The 24,216-nt window shown below is 55.7% G+C and overlaps 1 protein-coding gene across 1 annotated transcript; it reads left to right on the top strand.

Moving 5' to 3' along the window:
* The first annotated feature begins 446 nt into the window (after window positions 1–446).
* Window positions 447–1,929, top strand: LOC100191656 (uncharacterized). Its single transcript, NM_001137085.1, has 6 exons — window positions 447–659; window positions 746–852; window positions 992–1,078; window positions 1,186–1,248; window positions 1,462–1,499; window positions 1,707–1,929. Exons 1-6 carry the CDS (start codon window positions 494–496, stop codon window positions 1,759–1,761), a joined length of 516 nt encoding a protein of 171 aa, NP_001130557.1. The 5' UTR covers window positions 447–493; the 3' UTR covers window positions 1,762–1,929.
* The last annotated feature ends 22,287 nt before the right edge of the window (window positions 1,930–24,216 follow it).

Consider the following 24,216-nt stretch of genomic DNA (forward strand, 5'->3'; position numbering starts at 1 on the left):
TGAAACAGACCTCTAGTTTCGATTTTTTTTAAAACTAAAGCTCGTGGAGCTGGACCTGTTTGGGTTGAAGAAGTTCGAACAAAATTGAAATTCTTGAAGTGAAGCTCTCCCAAACAGGGCCTTACACGCGGCAGCCGCGCGATCGATCAGGCATTTCGAAGCCGAAGCAGGTCGAATGAATGGCGGACGGCCACACCACGCCACGCAACACGAGAAAAAAGTTCCCCGCTAATCGTCGGCCGACGGATCAGTTTTCGCTAATCCAGACCGCAAACGGGGCCCGGCATCCGTTCCATCCCCAACGCCCCCATCTTATCATCTTCCCCCGGGGAACGTGTGGCGCCCGTGCCCCACTTCATCCGCGCGCGCGTCAGAGACTCAGAGCCCAAGCATAGACGTGCGCCTTCAGCAGCGCGCAGCGACGTCACCTGAGCGCGCGACACGCCCCAGCGTCCACAGTTCACTGCGCGCGCGTCGTGCAGGACACCACACCATGGCACCTGCCGCCCCTGCTGCCACGGGCGCGGCGAGCCCCGCCGTCACCAAGGGCGGCGGCAAGGTTGCAGCACGCTCCGTCAGGCTGGGGCTGCCCGCGCTGCCGCCGCTGCCCGGCCTCAGCCTCGCCGCGCAGGGCCAGACCCGGGCCGCGTCGTCCTTGTGTGAGTGACTGACTGTCTGTGGTTCTTCTTACCTTTGAGTGAGCGTGGCTGTTCTTACCTCTGCGCGCGCGCACCTGTCGGTGCAGACAAGCGGCTGGCGAGGGACGTGGTGGCCATGGCCGCGGGGGAGCCGGCGGCGCCTCAGGCTGCCAACGAGGAGCTGACCGAGTTCGTCGACGCGTTGAAAAAGGAGGTACGTACGGGTTCCCGCGGCGACCATGCCATGGCGCGTCGCGTTTTGTCCAGTCTGTGCTCGTTCGTTCATAAGTATATAGGCTGGTCGCAGCACGATGACACGTCTTCTTCTTGTTGCTGCTGCTTGCGTGGTGAAGTGGGACAGGATCGAGGACAAGTACGCGGTGACCACGCTCGCCGTCGCCGCCACGCTTGGCATGTGGAGCGCCGGTGGAGTAGTGTCGGTATACTGAACGTCCTTTGCCCATTTCGACGGATGGCACTGGATCCTGTCTGCGTGTGTAGATAGAGTAACTAACGAGTGTTTATGTTTGGTGCCACTACCTCGCAGGCAATCGATAGGCTCCCCGTGGTTCCTGGTCTGATGCAGGCCGTTGGAATTGGATACAGCGGGGTAAGAACACCCACTTCCGAGTAAAGCTTCAGATCATAACAATAGAGCTATTGTGACGCATAATTATGACAAATGTGGGATAGATTTCGCATTGAGCCCTGCAATGTTCACAACTTTTGGTTGTCATGTCCTTTTTTTTAATATCAACTCTACCGTTTATCTACTGAATCTTTTCACCTTTTCATATATTATATATATGCTTTTTTGATGCAGTGGTTCGCGTACCGAAACCTGCTATTCAAGCCTGACAGGTAATGAAACAGTACGCCTATTTCATTCAGCGTCCAAATTTTGCATATGCAAAGACAAAACGTGTTAATTAGCTAGTAATCATTTGCTAGCAACCAGTATGTATAGCCAATCCTGAATATTTCTACCTCCAGAACAATCGTGTCAAGCATTGGATAAATTTCTTTGGTTTCCTTGGTTAGTGCTCAAACAACTGCACTCTGTTTCAGGGATGCTTTCTTTGCGAAGGTCAGGGAGATCTACGAGGATATTATCAGCGCTTAACAGATGGGAGCACCAATGCAAAGCTCATCCAAATTAATGAAGTTCACTTTAAGACATCCTTCTAGTTTGCTGCTGTTCAGTTGTTTTTGCTGTGATGTATTTCAGTGTAGCTTCTAATTTGGTCCTTACTCAGTGCACGTATGGATAAGTAATTTGGACGTTAAATTTAGTTTTCTGGCCCAACAGATTCGGTTCACGCAAAAAAAAATAGTAGCCACTACAACTTGTCCAGTAATCATGTTTTTTTTTTGCAACTACTACAATTTGAGTACAACTAAAGTATTATCCCGATAGGAAGAAGTCCATAGTCCACGTGTAGCTATCGAAACGCCGCTCGAGTCCGATTCTGGCCATTAAATTGCAGATATAGATCAATTTAGTTTCAAATACTGTTTGCTCCTTTATACGTAATAAAAATAAATAAAAATATTGATGTAATTGTTGACGCCTTTTTGAGGCGCCAATCACTTCAAAAGAACCAGCGGCGGTGCTCTCTGGTCAGGCGCGGACGGTCCGCGACCTGGCACAGAAGCTCGGGTTCCCTGCCTGACGGTCGGACGGTCCGCGCCCTAGGGCCGGACGGTCCGCGCGTGCGCAGGGGCGGCGGAAGATTGCCGGCGGCGCCTGGATCTCACTCCCGGGAGGGACCCCGTCGGGGAGGAGAGATCCTAGGTAGTGTCTAGGCTTGGGCTGGCCGACCTAGACTCCTCTAATCGGCGTAGAGTCGAAGAGAGGCGAAGAATTTGGGGATGGAGAGGCTAAACCTAAACTAGACTAGAACTACTTCTAGGATAAAATGCGAAATAGAAGTTGTATTGATTCGATTGATGATTACAAATCGGCCGTAGACCTCTCTATTTATAGAGGAGGGGGGCTGGACCCTTTACACAACTGATTCCGAGCTAATCCCGCGAATATAGCTAACAACCGTAGCACAAAACTCGGAACCCTAAACTGCTCTGCGCATGCGCGGACCGTCCGGCTCATAGGAGCGGACTGTCCGGACCGCGGACCGTCCGGCCTCATGGCCGGACCGTCCGCCAGCTCAAAAGTGTGCTCAACATATGCCCCCCTGCCTTTTGGTGGAGCTGAGCAAACCAAAAGCAACTAACTCGATGTGATTACATCGGTTCTCTTAGGCATCTTGCCACATACTAGGATGGTACTGTTTGAGGAAACACCCATTCAAAGCCTTAGGCAAATCCTTGCCTTGTAATGTTTGTAGCAAATAGGCGTTGCCAGACATCACCTGTTTTACCTTATAAGGACCCTCCCAGCTTGGCGACCATTTCCCAAACTTCTGGTCTTTATTCCTTAGAGGCAGAATGGTCTTCCACACCAGGTCCCCTACTTGAAATGATTTTGTTTTGACCTTCTTGTTGTAGGCCCTGGCTACCATGATCTTGTCCTTTTCTATTGCTTCCAAAGCTATCATCCTCTTGTCGGTCACCTCATCAATATTATTCATCATTGAATTATAATAATCAGTAACAGTTAGATCATTTTGTCTGGCAAACCTGACAGCATTCAAACTTATTTCCACAGGCAACACTGCTTCCTGCCCATAGACAAGCTCAAAAGGAGATACTTTAGTAGCCCTATGTTTAGATATTCTATGAGCCCATAAAGCTTCAGACAAAATCTTATGTAAATGTTTAGGATTATCAGATATCTTCTTTTTTATCAAATTAATCAATGTCCTATTACTAGACTCGGCCTGTCCATTGGCCTGAGCATAATATGGAGATTAATTAAGTAGCTTAATCCTGTATGATTCGGCAAATTCACGTACCTCCTTTGACATAAAAGAAGTTCCTTGATCTGTAGTCAAGGTCTGGGGAATGCCGAATCTATGAATAATATGCTCAGTTATGAACTCAATTACCTCCTTGTGCGTCATGTTCTTCAGAGCAACGGCTTCAGTCCATTTGGTGAAATAGTCAGTGGCAACTAACACGAACCGATGCCCTTTGATGATGAAGGATGAATTTCTCCAATAAAGTCTAATCCCCATCCTCTGAAAGGCCAAGGCTTGATGATAGGATGTAATTCAGCTGCAGGGACCAACTGTAGGTCGCCGAATTTTTGACACACCTGGCAACCCTTGTAGTACTTGAAACAATCAGCTATCATGTTGTCGGCGTTTCGAGACCGGGGGGTCCCTCGGGCCGACGAGTGAGTGTCGCCGCGTGCCCCAGCCCAGATGGGTCAAGCGCGTGGGCGAGCGCGAAGGGGGGAAAGGAGCGAGGCGGCCGGAGTCCGGCGTGAGAGAGGTGGGAATCCCGCGGCCTTCGTGTTCGTCCCGCGCCCAGGTCGGGTGCGCTTGCAGTAGGGGGTTACAAGCGTCCACGCGGGAGAGGGAAGCGAGCGGCCCCAAGAGAGCGCATGTCCCGTCCTCGTCCCCGCGCGGCCAACCCTCTCTAAGAGGGCCCTGGTCCTTCCTTTTATTGGCGTAAGGAGAGGATCCAGGTGTACAACAGGGGTGTAGCAGAGTGCTAAGTGTCTAGCGGGGGAGAGCTAGCGCCCTAAGTACATGCCGATGTGGCAGCCGGAGAGATTTTGGCACCCAGCTGGTGTGATGTCGTGGCCGTCGGAGGAGCGACGGAGCCTGGCGGAGGGACAGCTGTCGGAGAGGTTGAGTCCTTGCTGACGTCCTCCTGCTTCCGTAAGAGAGCTAAGAGCTGCCGTCGTCACAGAGCATGCGGGGCGCCATCATTGCCTATCTGGCGGAGCTAGCCAGATGGGACACCGGTCTTGTTCTCTGCGGCCCAAGTCAGCTCGGGGTAGGGTGATGATGGCGCTTCCTGTTGACGTGGCTGGCCTGCGCCCTAGGTTGGGCGACGTGGAGGCTCCTCCGAAGCCGAGGTCGAGTCTGTCTTCCATGGCCGAGGCCAAGTCCGAGCCCCTGGGTCGGGCGAGGCGGAGGTCGTTTGGCAGAGGCCAGGCGGAGTCCGAGCCCTGGGGTCGGGCGAAGCGGAGTTCGTCGTCTTCTGGGGCTGAGCCCGAGTCCGAGCCCTGGGGTCGGGCGGAGCGGAGTTCGTCGTCTTCCGGGACTTAGCCCGAGTCCGAGCCCTGGGTCGGGCGGAGCGGAGTTCGTCGTCTTCCGGGACTTAGCCCGAGTCCGAGCCCTGGGTCGGGCGGAGCGGAGTTCGCCGTCTTCCGGGACTTAGCCCGAGTCCGAGCCCTGGGTCGGGCGGAGCAGAGTTCACCGTCTTCCGGGACTTAGCCCGAGTCCGAGCCTTGGGTCGGGCGGAGCGGAGCTTCCTATGGTGCCTTTGGCAGGGCCTGACTGCCTGTCAGTCTCACTCTGTCAAGTGGCACTTTGCATTAAATGCTCCTGCGACTTGGTCGGTCGGTGCGGCGATTTAGTCAGGGTTGCTTCTTAGCGAAGGTAGGGCCTCGGGCGAGCCAGAGATGTGTCCGCCGTTGGAGGGGGGCCTCGGGCGAGGCTGAAATCCTCCGGGGTCGGCTGCCCTTGTCCGAGGCTAGGCTCGGGCGAGGCATGATCGAGTCGCTAGAATGGACTGATCCCTGACTTAATCGCACCCATCAGGCCTTTGCAGCTTTATGCTGATGGGGTTACCAGCTGAGAATTAGGAGTCTTGAGGGTACCCCTAATTATGGTCCCCGACAGTAGCCCCCGAGCCTCGAAGGGAGTGTTAGCACTCGCTTGGAGGCTTTCGTCGCACTTTTTTGCAAGGGGACCAGCCTTTCTCGGTTGCATTTTGTTCCGGTGGGTGCGCGCGAGCGCACCCGCCGGGTGTAGCCCCCGAGGCCTCGGAGGAGTGGTTTCACTCCTTCGAGGTCTTAATGCCTTGCGTAATGCTTCGGCTGGTCTGGTTGTTCCCTCATGCGAACTGGCCATAGCCCGGGTGTACGGTCGGGGCCCAAGTTCTCGGGCTGGTATGTTGACGCTGTCAACGGTTCGGCCGGAGCCGGGTTTGCGAGAGCAGCCCCCGAGCCTCTGCATAGGGCGAGAGGGCGATCAGGGACAGACTCGGCTTTTTTACATACGCCCCTGCGTCGCCTTTCCGCAAGGAGGAGGGGGGAAAGCGCCATGTTGCCCTCGATGGGCGCCGAACATGGTGTCTCCGGTGAGCTGCAAGCGGGTAATCCGAGTGGACGTCCGTGCCTCGTTCGTTAGGGGTCGGCTAGGGGCCCAGAGGCACGCCCAAAAGTACCAGCGGGTGATCTGCCGGACCCGGTCCCCTAGCGACGGGGTCCGAGGGCTCGATGCCTCCCTCTGATGGGATTCCGTTACAAGATCGCTCCCGCTGGTCTCGGAAATGTCCTAGGGTACCTCAGGAGCGCAGCCCGAGCCTTGGTTATGTATCGAACGTACCCCTGGTCATCCCTCGCTCGGCGTCTGAGGCGGCTGTGAACCCTTCGGGGGCCAGCCTTCGAACCCCTGATCAGTAATGGGCGCAGAGCTCGGGTAGCCTGAGGCAGTCGTGGAACCCTTCGGGGGGCCGGCCTTCGAACCTCTGACCAGTAGTGGGTGTAGGGCCCACGCGATCTGAGGCGGCTGTTGAACCCTTCGGGGGGCCAGCCTTCGAACCTCTGATCAGTAAGGAGGCTCGGAGCCTGGTTCCTTCACGGGGAAGGATCCTTTTCGGGGTATCCCCCTTTCCCGGTCCCTGTTGCAAGAGATAGAGAGAGAGGAAAAAAGGAAAAGGATACGAAATCGAACGACGCGGCGTACCTTTTTTGGCGCGGTTATTACGGCGAAGGCGAAGCGTCGCCCACTGCTCCTGCCAGAAGCGCCGCCTGTTCTGCCGCGGAGTTAATGCGACGGGGCGAGCGGTTGGCGGGGCGGCCGTTGCGCGTGCGCGAGCCGTTCGAGGAACGGATCACGGGCGCGTTGTCTTCACGCCGTGAGAGGGGGTTCTCTTGCTGCCCCCGGATGGGACGTGAACTTGGCTGACGACGTGACCGCTGCTCCCGCCCGCCTGCCACCGTCATTACTGCCGGCCCACTTTTGGCCGCATTGACCGCCGCGTCAGGCTGGCGCTGCTGGGTCGTGCGCTGGGTCGCCTCGAGTCACGGTATTGGTTCCACAATCGAGGAGGCGCGGTGGTGGCGCAAGTGGCGGTGCAGTTGCTTGCATGCAGCATCCGGCGCGCCGGTTGCGTGACGTGTGGGCCTGGGCCTCCATGCTGGCGTTTCGGGAGTCGGAGAAGCGCGTCCACTTGGCGCAGTTGCATGCCGCCTGCATGGCTGCCCGCCTCTTTCGCCCGTTGGTCTGGGCAAAAGTGGAGGGTCACTTGTAACCGCTGGGCGGTTGTGTGCACCACCGCGGCGGTTTGGCTTCTTCTGCTCTGAGCCGGTTTGCATGACATGCGGGACCCAGCCCCCGCGCCGCAGGGGAGGGCCTTGGAGCGTGTTGGAGAAGACTCAGCCCGTGACGGTTGGGGGCGCAAGTAGGGAGAGTGGCCTTTAAAAGGAGGGCGACCCCTTTTGGAGGGCGACCATGTCTTCTCGCTCCCTTATGCATCGCGTCTTTCTACCTTCCAAGCCCCCGGATGGGGGATACCCACCGTCTTTTCGCCTCATCGTTGGAGGAACGCAACTCTGTGGGAGTTGGTACCTTTCAGCCATCGTTCGGCTTCAAGGATTTTCATCATGCAGCCCGGCTGCACCCCTCCACCGGCGGTCACCCAAGATGGTGACCTCCAGCTTGATGGTGGGGGAAAGCGAGTCGGGCTGCGGCCTCTGCCCCTCCCTCAGCTTCAAGGATTTTCATCACCAGGGCTGGGGAGGGGAGTGTGCCGAGTTGGGGTTGGCCCCTGCGTGGGCGGCGGCCCGCTCCTTCACTCAGTGATCGGAGGGAAGGGTGGTCGTCGTCCATGGCGCCGGCAGCTGCACCGTGCCTGGCTCTCGGACGCGAGTGGCTTCGGAGCCGCTCGTGGCGCCGGCGTCTTCCACGGCAGCTGGAAGAGGTTCTTCCGCCGGCGCGATAGCCAAGGCCGGCCACGGACCGACCTCCAACTCTACGGCCTTCTGCCCGTCCTTGCCTCACAAGTTTGGGCATGGGCGGGGGCCTCCTGGCAGCAGCATCCGCCCTGAGGTCAGTGCTGCCGCTGTTCGGCCCCCCGGAGCAGAAGTCGTCGTCGTCGCCGCCGCTGGAGCGGGTGACGGCGCACCGTTCGTCGGTCTTTTGTTGCTCCGCAGGCCCACCCCTATCGAGTGGGGTTGTTCGTACCTGCGGAGGGGGAACCGGAGTTCCGTTTGTAATGGCACTTTGAATGCCAGTGTTTTTGTTCATTATGGCTGTCGAGGCCTGAACATGTATGTAATTCTGGCACGGAGCCATGTTTTTTCCTCATTTTCGAGCACTAAGACTCGCCTGTTGATTATCTGAACCGCTTCACCAAGCATGAGTCGCCCCGTGTCAGGGTGACGAGTGAGGTATCCGTATCCCGGAGGCGTAGGAGTCCCTCGGCTCGGTCGACCTTGTTGTCTGAGGCTCCTCTAGCTTAGTTAAAGGGACCCCTTGGCCGCTCTTCGACGAGCCGAGGCCAGGGGTAGCGATATCAGCATGAACAGAGGCGGAGTTGGCTCGAAAATGAAACCTGGTTGGCCGGAGCCTAGCCGGGTTGTCCGTTAGCGGGACCGACGCCGGAGTCGATCAGCCGAGGCCTCGGGTCGGGCTGGTGCCCTTGGAAGATGGTTGGCCGAGGCCCCAGGGGTAACCGGCCGAGCCGCCCGCTCGGGCCGGATTCCCGGAGAAGTCCCTGGCAGCGATTGTCCGGGCGTGACGATGACGTCGTCCTCCAGAGTGGGGATCCTTGGACCGCGTCGCCGTCCGAGGCTAGGTCGGACCTTGCTGAAGGTGTTGTCGATGCCGAGGGTGCTACTGCCCCCTTCCAGCGTCAAGACCCGAGCCTGCAGGATCAGAGTGTCTTGTAGCGTGTGCCTTCTGCGGCCGCCGAGGCCAGAATACACACCCTCGCTGTGTTGTAAAGCTGCGTCTCCTTTCCTTTTGTTTCGAGTATCTGGACTTTTTTGCCGGTAACAGGGATGTTTGTGCGAGCGAGAGTTGCTTCTCGCGGAAGGTGATGAGTGAGGTATCCGTATCCCGGAGGCGTGGGAGTCCCTCGACTCGGTCGGCCTTGCCGCTTACGTGCACTTTCACCCATCCATGAGGCCCTGTCACCGACTCAGTCGAGAAGGCTCGAAGGATCGCTTCGGCAGAAGAGCTTCCGAACGTGAAGACTTGTTCGGTCCGTGGAATCACTTTATCCGAACGCGAGTTACTTATCGCAGAAGGTGATGAGTGAGGTATCCGTATCCCGGAGGCGTAGGAGTCCCTCGGCTCGGTCAGCCTTGGCTGCTTACGTGTACTCCGTCGTTTTCAGGATCCATTTTTCGAAGTAGTCAGAAAGCACGAAAGATATTCTGGCAGAAGAGATCTTTTTTCGAGGAAAATTTCAACGCAGAGGGGGTTCCCCCCTTTTAGCCCCCGAGGGAGGGTCGGGCTTTGCCGAGGCGAGGCCGACCCTTCCTTGACGACTAAACTTTGCGCGGGTGCGAGGTATATGAACAACTTGAAAAACATCTTAAGGGTAGAAGCGACGTAGCTGTTGGATGTTCCAAGCGTTGCCGTAGACCTCGCCTTGACTGTTGGCCAGCTTGTACGTTCCGGGCTTCAGAACTTTGGCGATGACGAATGGCCCCTCCTAGGGGGCGTGAGCTTGTGCCTCCCTCGGGCGTCTTGCCACAGCCGAAGCACCAGGTCGCCCACCTGGAGGTCTCGGGGCCGGACCCCTCGGGCGTGGTAGCGTCGCAGGGACTGCTGGTACCGCGACGAGTGTAGTAAGGCCTTGTCCCGAGCCTCTTCCAGCTGGTCCAGCGAGTCTTCTCGGCTAGCTTGGTTGCTTTGATCGCCGTAGGCCCTCGTCCTCGGGGAGCCGTATTCCAGGTCAGTGGGCAAGACGGCCTCGGCCCCGTAGACCAGGAAGAACGGCGTGAAACCCGTGGCTCGGCTTGGTGTTGTCCTCAGGCTCCAGACCACCGAGGGGAGTTCCTTCATCCATCGCTTGCCGAACTTGTTGAGGTCGTTGTAAATCCGAGGCTTGAGCCCTTGTAGAATCATGCCGTTGGCACGCTCTACTTGCCCATTCGACATGGGATGCGCCACGGCAGCCCAGTCCACCCAGATGTGGTGATTCTCGCAGAAGTTCAAGAATTTTCTGCCGGTGAACTGGGTACCGTTGTCGGTGATGATGGAGTTCGGGACCCCGAAGCGATGGATGATGTTGGTGAAGAACGTCACCGCCTGCTCGGACCTGATGCTGTTCAGAGGTCGGACCTCGACCCACTTGGAGAATTTGTCGATGGCGACCAGCAGGTGCGTGTAGCCCCCGGGCGCCTTCTGCAAGGGGCCGACGAGGTCCAGACCCCACACAGCAAAGGGCCAGGTGATGGGTATCGTCTGCAGAGCCTGAGCGGGCAGGTGGGTCTGCTTCGCATAGAATTGACACCCTTCGCAGGTGCGGACAATCCTAGTGGCGTCAGCCACCGCCGTTGGCCAGTAGAAGCCTTGCCGGAAAGCATTCCCGACAAGGGCTCGAGGCGCTACGTGATGGCCGCAAGCCCCCGAGTGTATTTCTTGCAGGAGTTCCTGACCTTCGGCGATGGAGATGCATCGCTGGAGGATGCCCGAGGGGCTGCGGTGGTAGAGCTCCTTCTCATCGCCCAGCAAGACGAACGACTTGGCGCGTCGCGCTACCCACCGAGCCTCGGCTCGGTCGAGGGGTAGCTCTCCTTGGCGGAGATATTGCAGGTACGGGGTCTGCCAATTTCGATCAGGCGTGGCCCCGCTCCGCTCCTCCTCGATGCGCAATGCCTCGCCCTCGGAGGCCGAGGGTACCTCGGGCTGAACCGAGGGCGCCTCGGGCCGAGCTGAGGGTGCCTCGAGCTTTGCCGAGGGTACCTCGGGCTGGACCGAGGGCGCCTCAGGCTCGGGCGGGTCGTCGATCTTGACGGAGGGTTGATGCAGATCCCGGGAGAAGACGTCCGGGGGAACCGTTGTTCGCCCCGAGGCTATTTTTGCCAGCTCGTCCGTAGTTTCGTTGTAGCGTCGAGCGATGTGGTTAAGCTCGAGCCCGTAGAACTTGTCTTCCAGGCGCCGAACCTCATCGCAGTAGGCCTCCATCTTCGGGTCGCGGCAGTGGGAGTTCTTCATGACTTGGTCGATGACGAGCTGCGTGTCACCGCGGGCGTCGAGGTGCCTGACCCCTAGCTCGATGGCGATCCACAACCCGTTGACCAGAGCCTCGTACTCAGCCACATTGTTGGACGCCGGGAAATGGAGGCGTAGCACATAGCGTAGGTGTTTCCCGAGGGGCGAGATGAAGAGTAGGCCCGCGCCGGCTCCCATCTTCATCAGCGACCCGTCGAAAAACATGGTCCAGAGCTCCGGTTGGATCGGAGCCGTCGGTAGCTGGGTGTCGACCCATTCGGCTACGAAGTCCGCCAATACCTGGGACTTGATGGCCTTCCGAGGGGCGAACGAGATTGTCTCGCCCATGATTTCCACCGCCCACTTTGCAATCCTGCCCGAGGCCTCTCGGCACTGGATGATCTCCCCCAGGGGGAAGGATGACACCACAGTTACCGGATGAGACTCGAAGTAGTGTCGCAACTTCCGCCTTGTCAGGATCACTGCATACAGCAGCTTCTGAACTTGTGGGTAGCGGATCTTTGTTTCGGACAGTACCTCGCTGACGAAGTAAACTGGCCTCTGAACGGGCAATGCATGCCCCTCTTCTTGCCTCTCGACCACAATCGCGGCGCTAACCACCTGAGTGGTTGCGGCGACGTAGACCAAGAGGGCTTCTCCGTCAGCTGGAGGCACCAAGATAGGCGCCTTTGTGAGGAGCGCCTTCAGGTTCCCGAGGGCTTCCTCGGCCTTAGGGGTCCAAGCGAAGCACTCGGCCTTCCTTAAGAGGCGGTACAGAGGCAGGCCTCTTTCGCAGAGGCATGAGATGAAGCGGCTCAGGGCCGCGAGACATCCCATGACCCTCTGTATGCCTTTTAAGTCCTTGATGGGCCCCATGCTGGTGATGGCTGCGATCTTCTCCGGGTTGGCTTCGATGCCCCGCTCGGAGACGATGAACCCCAAGAGCATGCCCCAGGGCACCCCGAAGACACACTTCTCGGGATTGAGCTTGACGCCTTTCGCTTTGAGACATCGGAATGTCACTTCAAGGTCGGAGAGGAGGTCGGAAGCTTTCCTTGTCTTGACTACGATGTCATCGACGTAGGCCTTGACCGTGCGACCGATGTGTTCGCCGAACACATGGTTCATGCACCACTGATACGTCGCGCCCGCATTCCTCAAACCGAACGGCATGGTGACATAGCAGTACATGCCGAAGGGCGTGATGAAAGAAGTCGCGAGCTGGTCGGACTCTTTCATCCTGATTTGGTGATACCCTGAGTAGGCGTCGAGGAAAGACAGGGTTTCGCACCCAGCAGTGGAATCCACGATTTGATCGATGCGAGGCAGAGGGTAGGGAACCTTCGGACATGCTTTGTTGAGACCAGTGTAGTCTACACACATCCGCCATTTCCCCCCTTTCTTTCTCACAAGCACAGGGTTGGCAAGCCATTCGGGATGGAATACCTCTTTGATGAACCCGGCTGCCGTTAGCTTGTGGATCTCCTCGCCTATCGCTCTGCGCTTCTCCTCGTCGAATCGGCGCAGAGGCTGCTTGACGGGTCGGGCTCCGGCCCGAATATCCAGCGAGTGCTCGGCGACATCCCTTGGTATGCCGGGCATGTCCAAGGGACTCCACGCGAAGACGTCGGCGTTCGCATGGAGAAAGTCGACGAGCACTGCTTCCTATTTGGGGTCGAGCCCGGAACCGATCCGGATCTGCTTGGAGGCGTCGCCACTGGGGTCGAGGGGGACGGCCTTAACCGTCTCCACTGGCTCGAAGTTGCCGGCATGACGCTTCACGTCTAGCACCTCTTTGGAGAGGCTTTCCAGGTCGGCGATGAGGGCCTCGGACTCGGCGAGGGCCTCGGCGTACTCCACGCACTCCACGTCGCATTCGAACGCGTGTTTGTACGTGGGGCCGACGGTGATGACCCCGTTGGGGCCCGACATCTTGAGCTTCAGGTAGGTGTAGTTGGGGACGGCCATAAACTTCGCGTAGCATGGCCTCCCCAGTACCACGTGGTAGGTTCCTCGGAACCCGACCACCTCGAACGTCAGAGTCTCCCTTCGGAAGTTGGATGGCGTTCCGAAGCAGACGGGAAGGTCGAGTCGTCCGAGGGGCTGGACGCGTTTCCCGGGAATGATCCCGTGGAAGGGCGCAGCGCCTGCTCGGACGGAGGACAGATCGACGCGCAGGAGCCTGAGGGTCTCGGCGTAGATGATGTTGAGGCTGCTGCCCTCGTCCATAAGGACCTTGGTGAGCCTGACGTCGCCGACAATGGGGTCGACGACGAGCGGGTATTTCCCCGGGCTCGGCACGTGGTCGGGGTGGTCAGCTTGGTCGAAGGTGATGGGCTTGTCGGATCAGTCTAGGTAGACTGGCGCCGCCACCTTCACCGAGCAGACCTCCCGGCGCTCTTGCTTGCGATGCCGAGCCGAGGCATTCGCCGCATGCCCATCGTAGATCATGAAGCAGTCGCGGACCTCGGGGAACTCTCCTGCTTGGTGATCTTCCTTCTTGTCGTCGTCGTGGGCCCTGCCACTCTCCGCGGGTGGCCCGGCCCTGTGGAAGTGGCGCCGAAGCATGACGCACTCCTCAAGGGTGTGTTTGACGGGCCCCTGATGATAGGGGCACGGCTCCTTGAGCATCTTGTCGAAAAGGTTGGCACCTCCGGGGGGCTTCCGAGGGTTCTTGTACTCGGCGGCGGCGACAAGGTCCGCGTCGGCGGCGTCGCGTTTCGCTTGCGACTTCTTCTTGCCTTTCTTCTTGGTGCCGCGCGGAGTAGACGCCTCGGGAGCATCTTCGGATGGGCGGCCCTGGGGCTACTTGTCCTTTCGGAAGATAGCCTCGACCGCCTCCTGGCCAGAGGCGAACTTGGTGGCGATGTCCATCAGCTCGCTCGCCCTAGTGGGGGTCTTGCGACCCAACTTACTCACCAGGTCGCGGCAGGTGGTGCCGGCAAGGAACGCGCCGATGACATCCGAGTCGGTGATGTTGGGCAGCTCGGTGCGCTGCTTCGAGAATCGCTGGATGTAGTCCCGGAGAGACTCTCCCGGCTGCTGCCGGCAGCTTCGGAGGTCCCAGGAATTCCCGGGGCGCACGTACGTGCCCTGGAAATTGCCGGCGAAGGCTTGGACCAGGTCATCCCAGTTGGAGATCTGCCCCGGAGGCAGGTGCTCCAACCAGGTGCGAGCGGTGTCCGAGAGGAACAGGGGGAGGTTGCGGATGATGAGGTTGTCGTCGTCCGTTCCACCCAGTTGGCAGGCCAGGCGGTAGTCCGTGAGCCACAGTTCCGGTCTCGTTTCCCCCGAGTACTTTGTGATAGTAGTCGGGGGTTGGAACCGGGTCGGGAACGGTGCCCGTCGGATGGCCCAGCTGAAGGCCTGCGGACCGGGTGGTTCGGGCGAGGGACTCCGATCCTCCCCGCTGTCGTAGCGTCCCCCACGCCTTGGGTGGTAACCTCGGCGCACCCTCTCGTCGAGGTGGGCCCGACGGTCGCGATGATGGTGCTCGTTGCCGAGGTGGCCCGGGGCCGCAGGCGCGGTGTTGCGCGTGCGCCCGGTGTAGACCGAGGCTTCTCGCATGAATCGGGAAGTCGAGGCATGAGGTTCCGAGGGGTATCCCTGCCTTCGGGAGGCAGAGCTCTCGGCCCGTCGGACCACAGCGCCTTCCAGGAGATTCTTGAGCTCTCGCTGGATTCGCTGTCCCTCGGTGGTTGATGGCTCCGGCATCGCGCGGAGAAGCATCGCTGCTGCAGCCAGGTTCTGACCAACCCCACTGGATACGGGCGGCGGCCTGACCCTGACGTCGTCGGCGACGCAGTGCTGGAGACCCTGGGGCAGGTGACATATTTCTCCGACCGGGGGTTGGCCCGCCCATGCCTGCCCGACGTCCCGGCGGATCGGCTCAAGCGCTCCTGCTCCCTCGTCGAGCCTGGCCTGCGCCCCGCAGACTTGCTCGAGCTGTGGGTCGTGACCCCCCGCCGGAACGGGGACCACAGCTAGCTCCCGTGGGATGTCAGCGCGAGGCACCGGCCTAGGGAGATCACCGTCCTCCGGCATGCCGAGATGATTGCCTTCGGAGGGATCCCCTAGATCGACGTGGAAACATTCGCAGCTTAGGCCGCAGTCCTCGTCGTCTAGGCTGCGGCTACCGTCGGAACAGTTGGAGAGGCAGTAGTCACATGCGGTCATGAAGTCCCGCATGGCACTGGGGTTTCCAAATCCAGAGAAATCCCAACAGATGTTGGGGTCGTCATCTTCCTTGGACCCAGAGGGCCCGTAGGTCGAGACGTCCGTCAGCCGGTCCCAAGGCGACCGCATGCGAAACTCCAGAGGGTTTGAACTCGCCTCCACGAGAGCGCCCGCCAAAGCAAGGTCGCTAGGCGGGTTGAGGCTGAGTCCAAATGACGTAGGATGGGAATCGGTCGGTACCTTTCGGTCGACGAGCAGCGACATAGTCACGTCGGGGACTGATTGCACCGTCGTCTCAGGTACGAGGGCGACATCCTGCAAGCTCTCCGCGAGCGCACTGGCGTCGTCCGCTTGCTCGGGATTGGCGTGTCGTGGGGAGACGGCGCTCGCCTTCGTCTCAAACGCGAGGTCGACGCCCGACGCGCCCCCTGTTGGGGCGCCGGGGACGTCGACTCGCTCGACAGCCGACGAGGCGCGGCCTCCCGCTTGGCCTTGGTTGCCCCGCCTCCTCCTCCGTTGGCGGGGGAGAGGACGGGGCGAGCTCGAATGTTGTTCTTCCACCACGCGGGGAAGACGTCGTCGATTCCGCCGCCGACGGGCGGGCTATCGGCCGCCATTGTCGTTGTCGTGCGGTGGTGGAAGGAGTATCATGTCGTAGCTGCCGTCGAAGGACATGAACTCAAGACCCCCGAAACGGAGCACCGTCCCGGGTCGGAGAGGTTGCTGGAGACTGCCCATCTGGAGCTTGACGGGAAGCTGTTTGTCAACACGCAGCAGGCCCCTACCTGGCGTGCCAACTGTCGGCGTTTCGAGACCGGGGGGTCCCTCGGGCCGACGAGTGAGTGTCGCCGCATGCCCCAGCCCAGATGGGTCGAGCGCGTGGGCGAGCGCGAAGGGGGGAAAGGAGCGAGGCGGCCGGAGTCCGGCGTGAGAGAGGTGGGAATCCCGCGGCCTTCGTGTTCGTCCCGCGCCCAGGTCGGGTGCGCTTGCAGTAGGGGGTTACAAGCATCCACGCGGGAGAGGGAAGCGAGCGGCCCCAAGAGAGCGCCTGTCCCGTCCTCGTCCCCGTGCGGCCAACCCTCTCTAAGAGGGCCCTGGTCCTTCCTTTTATTGGCGTAAGGAGAGGATCCAGGTGTACAACGGGGGTGTAGCAGAGTGCTACGTGTCTAGCGAGGGAGAGCTAGCACCCTAAGTACATGCCGATGTGGCAGCCGGAGAGATTTTGGCACCGAGCTGGTGTGATGTCGTGGCCGTCGGAGGAGCGACGGAGCCTGGCGGAGGGACAGCTGTCGGAGAGGTTGAGTCCTTGCTGACGTCCTCCTGCTTCCGTAAGAGAGCTAAGAGCTGCCGTCGTCACAGAGCATGCGGGGCGCCATCATTTCCTATCTGGCGGAGCTAGCCAGATGGGACACCGGTCTTGTTCTCTGCGGCCCGAGTCAGCTCGGGGTAGGGTGATGATGGCGCTTCCTGTTGACGTGGCTGGCCTGCGCCCTAGGTTGGGCGACGTGGAGGCTCCTCCGAAGCCGAGGTCGAGTTTGTCTTCCATGGCCGAGGCCGAGTCCGAGCCCCTGGGTCGGGCGAGGCGGAGGTCGTTTGGCAGAGGCCAGGGCGGAGTCCGAGCCCTGGGGTCGGGCGAAGCGGAGTTCGTCGTCTTCTGGGGCTGAGCCCGAGTCCGAGCCCTGGGGTCGGGCGGAGCGGAGTTCTTCGTCTTCCGGGACTTAGCCCGAGTCCGAGCCCTGGGTCGGGCGGAGCGGAGTTCGTCGTCTTCCGGGACTTAGCCCGAGTCCGAGCCCTGGGTCGGGCGGAGCGGAGTTCGCCGTCTTCCGGGAGTTAGCCCGAGTCCGAGCCCTGGGTCGGGCGGAGCGGAGTTCGCCGTCTTCCGGGACTTAGCCCGAGTCCGAGCCCTGGGTCGGGCGGAGCGGAGCTTCCTATGGTGCCTTTGGCAGGGCCTGATTGCCTGTCAGTCTCACTCTGTCAAGTGGCACTTTGCATTAAATGCTCCTGCGACTTGGTCGGTCGGTGCGGCGATTTAGTCAGGGTTGCTTCTTAGCGAAGGTAGGGCCTCGAGCGAGCCGGAGATGTGTCCGCCGTTGGAGGGGGGCCTCGGGCGAGGCTGAAATCCTCCGGGGTCGGCCGCCCTTGTCTGAGGCTAGGCTCAGGCGAGGCATGATCGAGTCGCTCGAATGGACTGATCCCTGACTTAATCACACCCATCAGGCCTTTGCAGCTTTATGCTGATGGGGGTTACCAGCTGAGAATTAGGAGTCTTGAGGGTACCCCTAATTATGGTCCCCGACACATGTTAGGCCAATAAAAACCAGACCTTCGCAATAGCCATTTCATCTTTGGAGCCGATTGGTGGGTACCACAAATTCCTTCATGTACTTCGGCCATGGCCAATATAGCATCATCTGGGCCCAAGCACTTAAGCAGGACGTCGTTGACTGTTCGGCGGTAGAGTTCATCATTCATCAAGACATACTTGAAAGCTGTTCGCCGAATGTTCTTATCTGTCCTGATATTGGGGTTTATTAAATAATTAAGTATAGGTGTCCTCCAATCACTTGCATCGGCTTCATTATCAGCCGAATCAATTAAGAGAACATTTCTGGTAACCCCGGACGGTCCTGCGTCTCGACGCGGACGGTCCGCGACCTGGGGAATTGGCCCTGCACTGGTTATCAGATTCTCAGCGTTGTGAAATCTCCCTCGCTTTATCCGATAACCTGATGCGTCTTGTGCCAAATTGTTAGCTCTATGATTCTCAACTCTAGAGATATGCCGAATACTGAATTCGTCAAAAGAATGAATTATACCCCAACATTTTTCAAGGTAACTATTTAGAGTACCATCAAAACATTGATATTCTTCTAACACTTATTGGACAACCAGCTGAGAATCACCAAATACCTTCACATGTTTTACTCCCATACCATTTAAAAGTTCTAAGCCGAATAGGAGGGCCTCATATTCGGCTTGATTATTAGTGCAATGAGTTTTCAATCGGCTAGAGAAGTCGAAGGAGACATTACTTGGTGAAACAAGTACGATGCCAATTCCTTGCCCTTCATTGCAAACCGATCCATCAAAATATAAAGTCCAAGGAGTAATAGTGAGGTATGACATGTCTAGTTTATGAATATCATTAATCCGATGTTCTACAATGAAATCCGCTACGACTTGGCCTTTCATAGATTTCAATGGTTCATAGGCCAAGTCATATTCTATGAGTGCATAAGCCCACTTACCAATTCTACCACTCATAATTGGGTTATGCAACATATATTTGATCACATCGGCTTGACCGGAAACAGTGCAATGACTAGACAGTAAATAACATCTACATTTGGTGCATGCATAAAACAAGCATAAGCATAACTTCTCAATAAAAGTGTACCTTGTTTCAGCATCCACCAACCTTCGGCTTAGATATGTAACCACATGCTCCTTCCCCTCAGTTTCTTGTGTCAGAACAGCCCCAATGACCTTATCCTCAGCTGCAATGTATAATCAGAATGGTACTCCTACTCGTGGTGCTTTTAATACGGGAGCCGAAGATAAGTATTTTTTGATGAGATCAAATGCTTCTTGCTGTTCTGCCCCCAAGCGAATTCGGCATCATTCTTAAGCCGAAGAATAGGGGTGAACACATCAATCTTCCCGGTTAGGTTAGAAATAAACCTTCGTAAATAATTCACCTCGCCGAGAAACCTCTGTACCTCGACCTTACAGGTCGGAGGTCCCACATTCCGAATAGACTTGATTCGGTCAGGGTCTATCTCTATACCATGTTCATGTATGACAAATCCTAAAAACTTACCAGCCGACACTCCAAAAGCACATTTACGTGGGTTCATTTTCAAACCATACTGACGCATTTTATCAAAGGCTTTGCGCAAATCAGCTATATGAGAACTAAACTCAGCCGATTTGACTACAATATCATCAATGTAACCACAGTGTTTCCTAACAATTCATGGAAGATCAAATTCATAGCCCTCTGATAAGTAGCACCAGCATTTTTCAAACCAAATGTCATGACAACCCACTCAAATAAACCAATGAAGCCTGGACATATAAAGGCCGTTTTAGACGCATCTTCTTCGGCCATGAAAATCTAATTATATCCGGCATTACCATCAAGGAAGCTAATAATTCTATTTCCTGATGCATTATTGATTAATGTGTCGGCTATGGGCATGGGATATTCGTCTTTAGGAGTTGCTCTATTTAAATTGCGAAAATCAATGCATACTCTAAGCTTACCTGACTCCTTCTTCTCCGCCGGCACAATATTGGAGACCCACTCTGCGTATCTACACGGTCTGATAAAATCAGCTTCTAGCAGCCGGTGGATTTCGTCCTTAATGCGTGGGAGAAGATCTGGACGAAATGTTCTAGCTCTCTGCTTGAAAGGTCTGAAACCAGATTTAATAGGCAGCCGATGCTCTACGATCTCTCAGCTTAATCCAGGCATCTCAATGTAATTCCAAGCAAAGCAATCTGAATATTCCTTCAATAGACCGATCATCTCATCTCTAGGATCGGTCTCCAGGGTCTTGTTTACAAAAGTCAGCCTTGGAGTTTTACCATCTCCTATGTCAATCTCCTCCAAAGGATCGGCCGATGCAAACCCCTGTCCTAGTTTATCAAGATCTCTGAATTCCTCTATCATGCTCCCCACAGAGGAATTAGATGATCTTTGTGTGACGGCGGACTTTCCGGTCTCGGGGACCGGATCATCCGTAATATTGTCCTTTTGCTGCGGTAGATGTTCGGTCTTAAAGTTCGAACTGTTTTGTGACAGACCATACCATCCGGCTTTGAGAACCGAACTGTCCGTGATCAAAGACTCATGAATTTTGTGTGTATTCATCATTTAAACTTTATTTAGGATTTAGCCGATTCTCCATCGGCTCTAGCATTACTGGAATGAAACCTTTCTTATCTATACTTATGAACTGATAATCAGAAAAATCTACTCCTGTGAGACATGTAGCAGTCTCATAAGTCCAGAGTACAGGGGCATCGGCCACAGCGATGCAGGCCGATACATCAGCATGTACTTGTTCTACATCATCGCCTACCCATTGTATTAACATTTGATGTAATGTAGAAGGTATACATTGATTGGCATGAATCCAATGTCTGCCTAGAATTAAACTGTAATTTCCTTCTACATCAGCGACGAAGAATGCTGCAGCAAGGGTCTTAGTCCCAATGGTTAATTCAACGGACGTGACTCCCCTGGCTTTAATCGAACTATCCCCAACACCGCTGAGGGTCATGTTGGTCTTGACAAGTTCGTCATCTTGTTTTCCTAATTTTCTGTATAATGAATAAGGCATTAGGTTTACAGCCGCCCCTCCATCTACCAACATCTTAGCAATCAGTATCCCATCAATGTGGCCGTGCACGAAGAGCGGCTTTAAATGATTTACCGATTCCTTTGGTTTCGTAAAGGCGGCTTCTTTAGGACCAAAATCAAACTGGGCAACAACAGGTTCATCGTCGCCGATGATAGTACAATCGGCAGAAAATGTAATAATATTTACATCCATACCTGGGCGTTCTGGAGAAGCCTCGTAGTCGACCAGGTCTTCTCCCAGCAGGTCATCCTCTTCCATTGATGTTGTCGTGTCGTTGGAGGCTTCCTGGTGAACGGCGGACGGTCCGCGCGCAGGGGCCGGACGGTCCGCGCCTAGTGCAGATTGACTTTCTATTTCTGTGGCCGTTTGTTTTTTCTCAACGGCCTTCAGTCTCCATTTCTTTTGCGGTGGCGGGTATAGTGGATGTGTGTCATTAAATGTCTTTTCCGCCTCCTTCTCCTGGCTCTCCTTTGCTCTTAGGCGCTGTAATTTTCTCTTCTGGGATCGTGTCAATCCCTCTGGGCACCATCGAGGCATGGAGTATTTTGGATCGGCTGTTTTGATGGTAGCCGTATCCTTTTCAGTTGTGTTGGCCGATTCGCCGAAAATCATCGGCCCTTTATTGTCTCCCTGTATGACAACATCTGTGGTGCCTATTTTGATGATGTCCTTTTTTGTTGTTCTTTGAGTTGCTACAGGCATATGCCCCCCTGCCAGATTGGTCGGCCTAGGAGGCCGAGTAGTCCGGCAATCTTGTTGGGCCTGTGCCTGGTGACCTGATTCAGCAGTGCGCAATCGGTCTTGCATTGGCGGCACCAACCTATCAAAAACGGATGTTTGGGGTGCCCCCCAGGCGGGGTACTGTGGCATCCCAAATGGATATGGTGGCATGCCCCACATTTGATTTGGGACATATGGTGGAGGTAAATATGGATATGGATATGACATAGGCGGATAAGGTGGAGGTGTCCATGCAGGTATGTTAGGTCTCAGTTGTACAGTATGACCTTTCATTTCTTCCGATTGGTGAGGTGGTCCAATCGGCCTTACCTGACGCTGCTCATGAATGGGTGAGCGGGGTCGCTTTGCTGGCCGGTCACTGGGGCCGGCCTTCTTTTTTACGTATTTAGACAATAATTGATCAAAAGTTGGGCCGACTTTAACCAACCGACCAGCTGCCTTGAATGTATTTGTTTTCCACGTACCTATCTCTGGTCGTCGTGGTTTGAAAGTACGTGGCCGTTGCGAGTCCTGAGTACGGCCGGACCGTCCGCCGGAGCTCTTCGGACCGTCCGGTGGGGTCCCGGACCGTCCGCGCCTACGTGCCGGACCGTCCGGGATACGCAGCACGGGTTCCTGCATCTGTCTCCCTGTCTGCGCTTGCCCCCCAGTACTGGAGGCTGTGATGGTCACCTTTAGGGTCTCCCCTCCATCGGGAGTCTTCTTGGCTACCACTTTCCTGCAAGAAACTTTACGATCCCCATCGGCCTCTTTGGCATTGCCGATGATTGTCTCTTTGCCTTTGTCTTTATCGGCTGTGTTTGGCCGAACTAGGACTTTCTTGCCCTCGAAGTCAATCATGTTCATCAGAAAAGGCTCTGTATCCACCTGCATTTCCTGAAATTTCAATCGTCCCTCGTTAATGGCCGATTGAATTTGTCGCTGAAATACATTACAATCATTAGTGGCATGAGAAAATGAGTTATGCCACTTGCAGTATGCACGACGTTTTAGCTCGTCGGCAGATGGAACAGTGTGATTTATTTTAATGTTGTCATTTTTGAGTAATTCATCAAATATTTTATCACACTTGCCAACATTAAACGTAAACTTTACATCCTCCTGCCGTTTCTTTTGAATTGGCAGTAGGGAAGCACAAGCCGAAGATTTGGCCTGCTTTGGCCAAACCATTTCAGCAGCATATACTTCTGTTGACTCGTCCTCTGAGCTACTTTGATCGCACTCTACTATATGTACGTTATGACGAATTGCTTTAGCAGTTTCTTTGCTTCGGCTTTCACAAGCCGAAGCTCTTTGGTGTAACTGTGCTAGTGTAAAAAATTGGATGCCTTCTAATCTTTCTTTTAAATAATATCGTAGAGCATTAAAGGCTAATCCTGCTAGCTGTTTCTCTGCTAAATGAATTTGGAAGCATCGGTTTCTTGTATCTCGGAATCTCCGGATGTAATCATTAACCGATTCATCTTTTGCTTGTCGTAATGACACTAAATCTACCAAATCCAACTCATAGTCACCAGAGAAAAAATGATCATGAAATTTTTGTTCTAGATCCCCCCATGATGAAATGGAATTAGGAGGTAAAGTGGCGTACCACGCAAACGCAGTTCCTGTTAAAGATAATGAAAATAAACGTATGCGAAATGCCTCTGTGTCGGCCAACTCTCCTAATTGTGCTAAAAATTGGACTATATGTTCACGTGTGTTCTTTCCTTGATCACCCAAAAATTTTGCGAATTCGGGTATCCTGGTTCCCTGTGGGTATGGGTGGTGATCAAATCGGCTGTCATAAGGTTTCCGATATGATTGCCCCCCAGGGACCATGCTTACTCCGAGCTTATCTCGGAACGCCCCGGCTATTTCTTCCCTTACTATATCAATGGCAGCCGGTGCGAGACCACCGGCTCTCTGATCAAACATAGGTGGGGTTGGCTGGATATTAGCATATTGTCTTTCCCCCCATTGGTTTGAACTACGTGGTGCATTGCCACTTGCCCTATTTGGTTCATATGTTTGATCATTCCTTCCGGCCTTCTCGGTGGGACCGGAAAGTTTTCCTGGGCTCCAGATCTCGAATTAATGGGTTGATGCATTGTATAGTGCGATGGGAAGTGCTGCTGGGACGGGTGAGGATTCAGGTAACAATCCTCCTCAAAAAGGTCATGTGCGGACTGTCCAGACATTGGCCCGGACCGTCCGTGATTATGTGCGGACCGTCCGTCGTTGTACGCGGACCGTCCGACTGGGTAGTTTAGATTCTGTGTCGTGTGTGGTGGTTCGGGCGCATATCTAGGTAACTCATTAAAAATAGGCTCGATTGTTGTCGGTCCGGACGGTCCGCGCTCACGTGCGGACGGTCCGGGCATGTGCAGATCGGCTGATTTGCTGCCGATTTGCGGTTGCTCAGGGTATGTGTCCATCGGCATCCCATAAAGGGGTTGTGACTGGTCGTGACAACCTGTAGCCGATGTGTTACGCGTGTTACCTCCTAACTCAACCTCGTGTGAAGGAAAATTTGCGATACTAGATTTATCAAATGCATGTACTAGTCTCTTAAGATCGCTTTGCATACCTCCTATGATGTTCTGCATTTGTTCACATTGCTCTTCTACATAATTTCTAAGAGATTGTAGCTCGTTGGTATTACTTACATTGGGGATATCTGGCGTGGGTTGGAGCGTAGTCGGATCCGTCGCCCGGTGTCGGACGACCTTGTTGTTCCTATCCACTTTGAAGTTGGCCAAGAATTTTGCTTTCGCCTCTTGGATCATCCGCTCCTTGTGCTCCTCAAACTGGAGCTGCTCGTCTGCCGGCAAGGTTTCCCAAGTCGGCTCTATGATGTTGCTTGGAGAAATATCAGAGCTATCCCTTGAACCGGCCATTGAGGGCCGATTTGATGAGCCTAGATGTGTTGTCCCCAGCGGAGTCGCCAAAAAGTATGTTGACGCCTTTTTGGAGGCGCCAATCACTTCAAAAGAACCAGCAGCG

This window comes from Zea mays, chromosome 1, assembly GCF_902167145.1.
Source record: "Zea mays cultivar B73 chromosome 1, Zm-B73-REFERENCE-NAM-5.0, whole genome shotgun sequence".
Lineage (NCBI taxonomy): Eukaryota > Viridiplantae > Streptophyta > Magnoliopsida > Poales > Poaceae > Zea > Zea mays.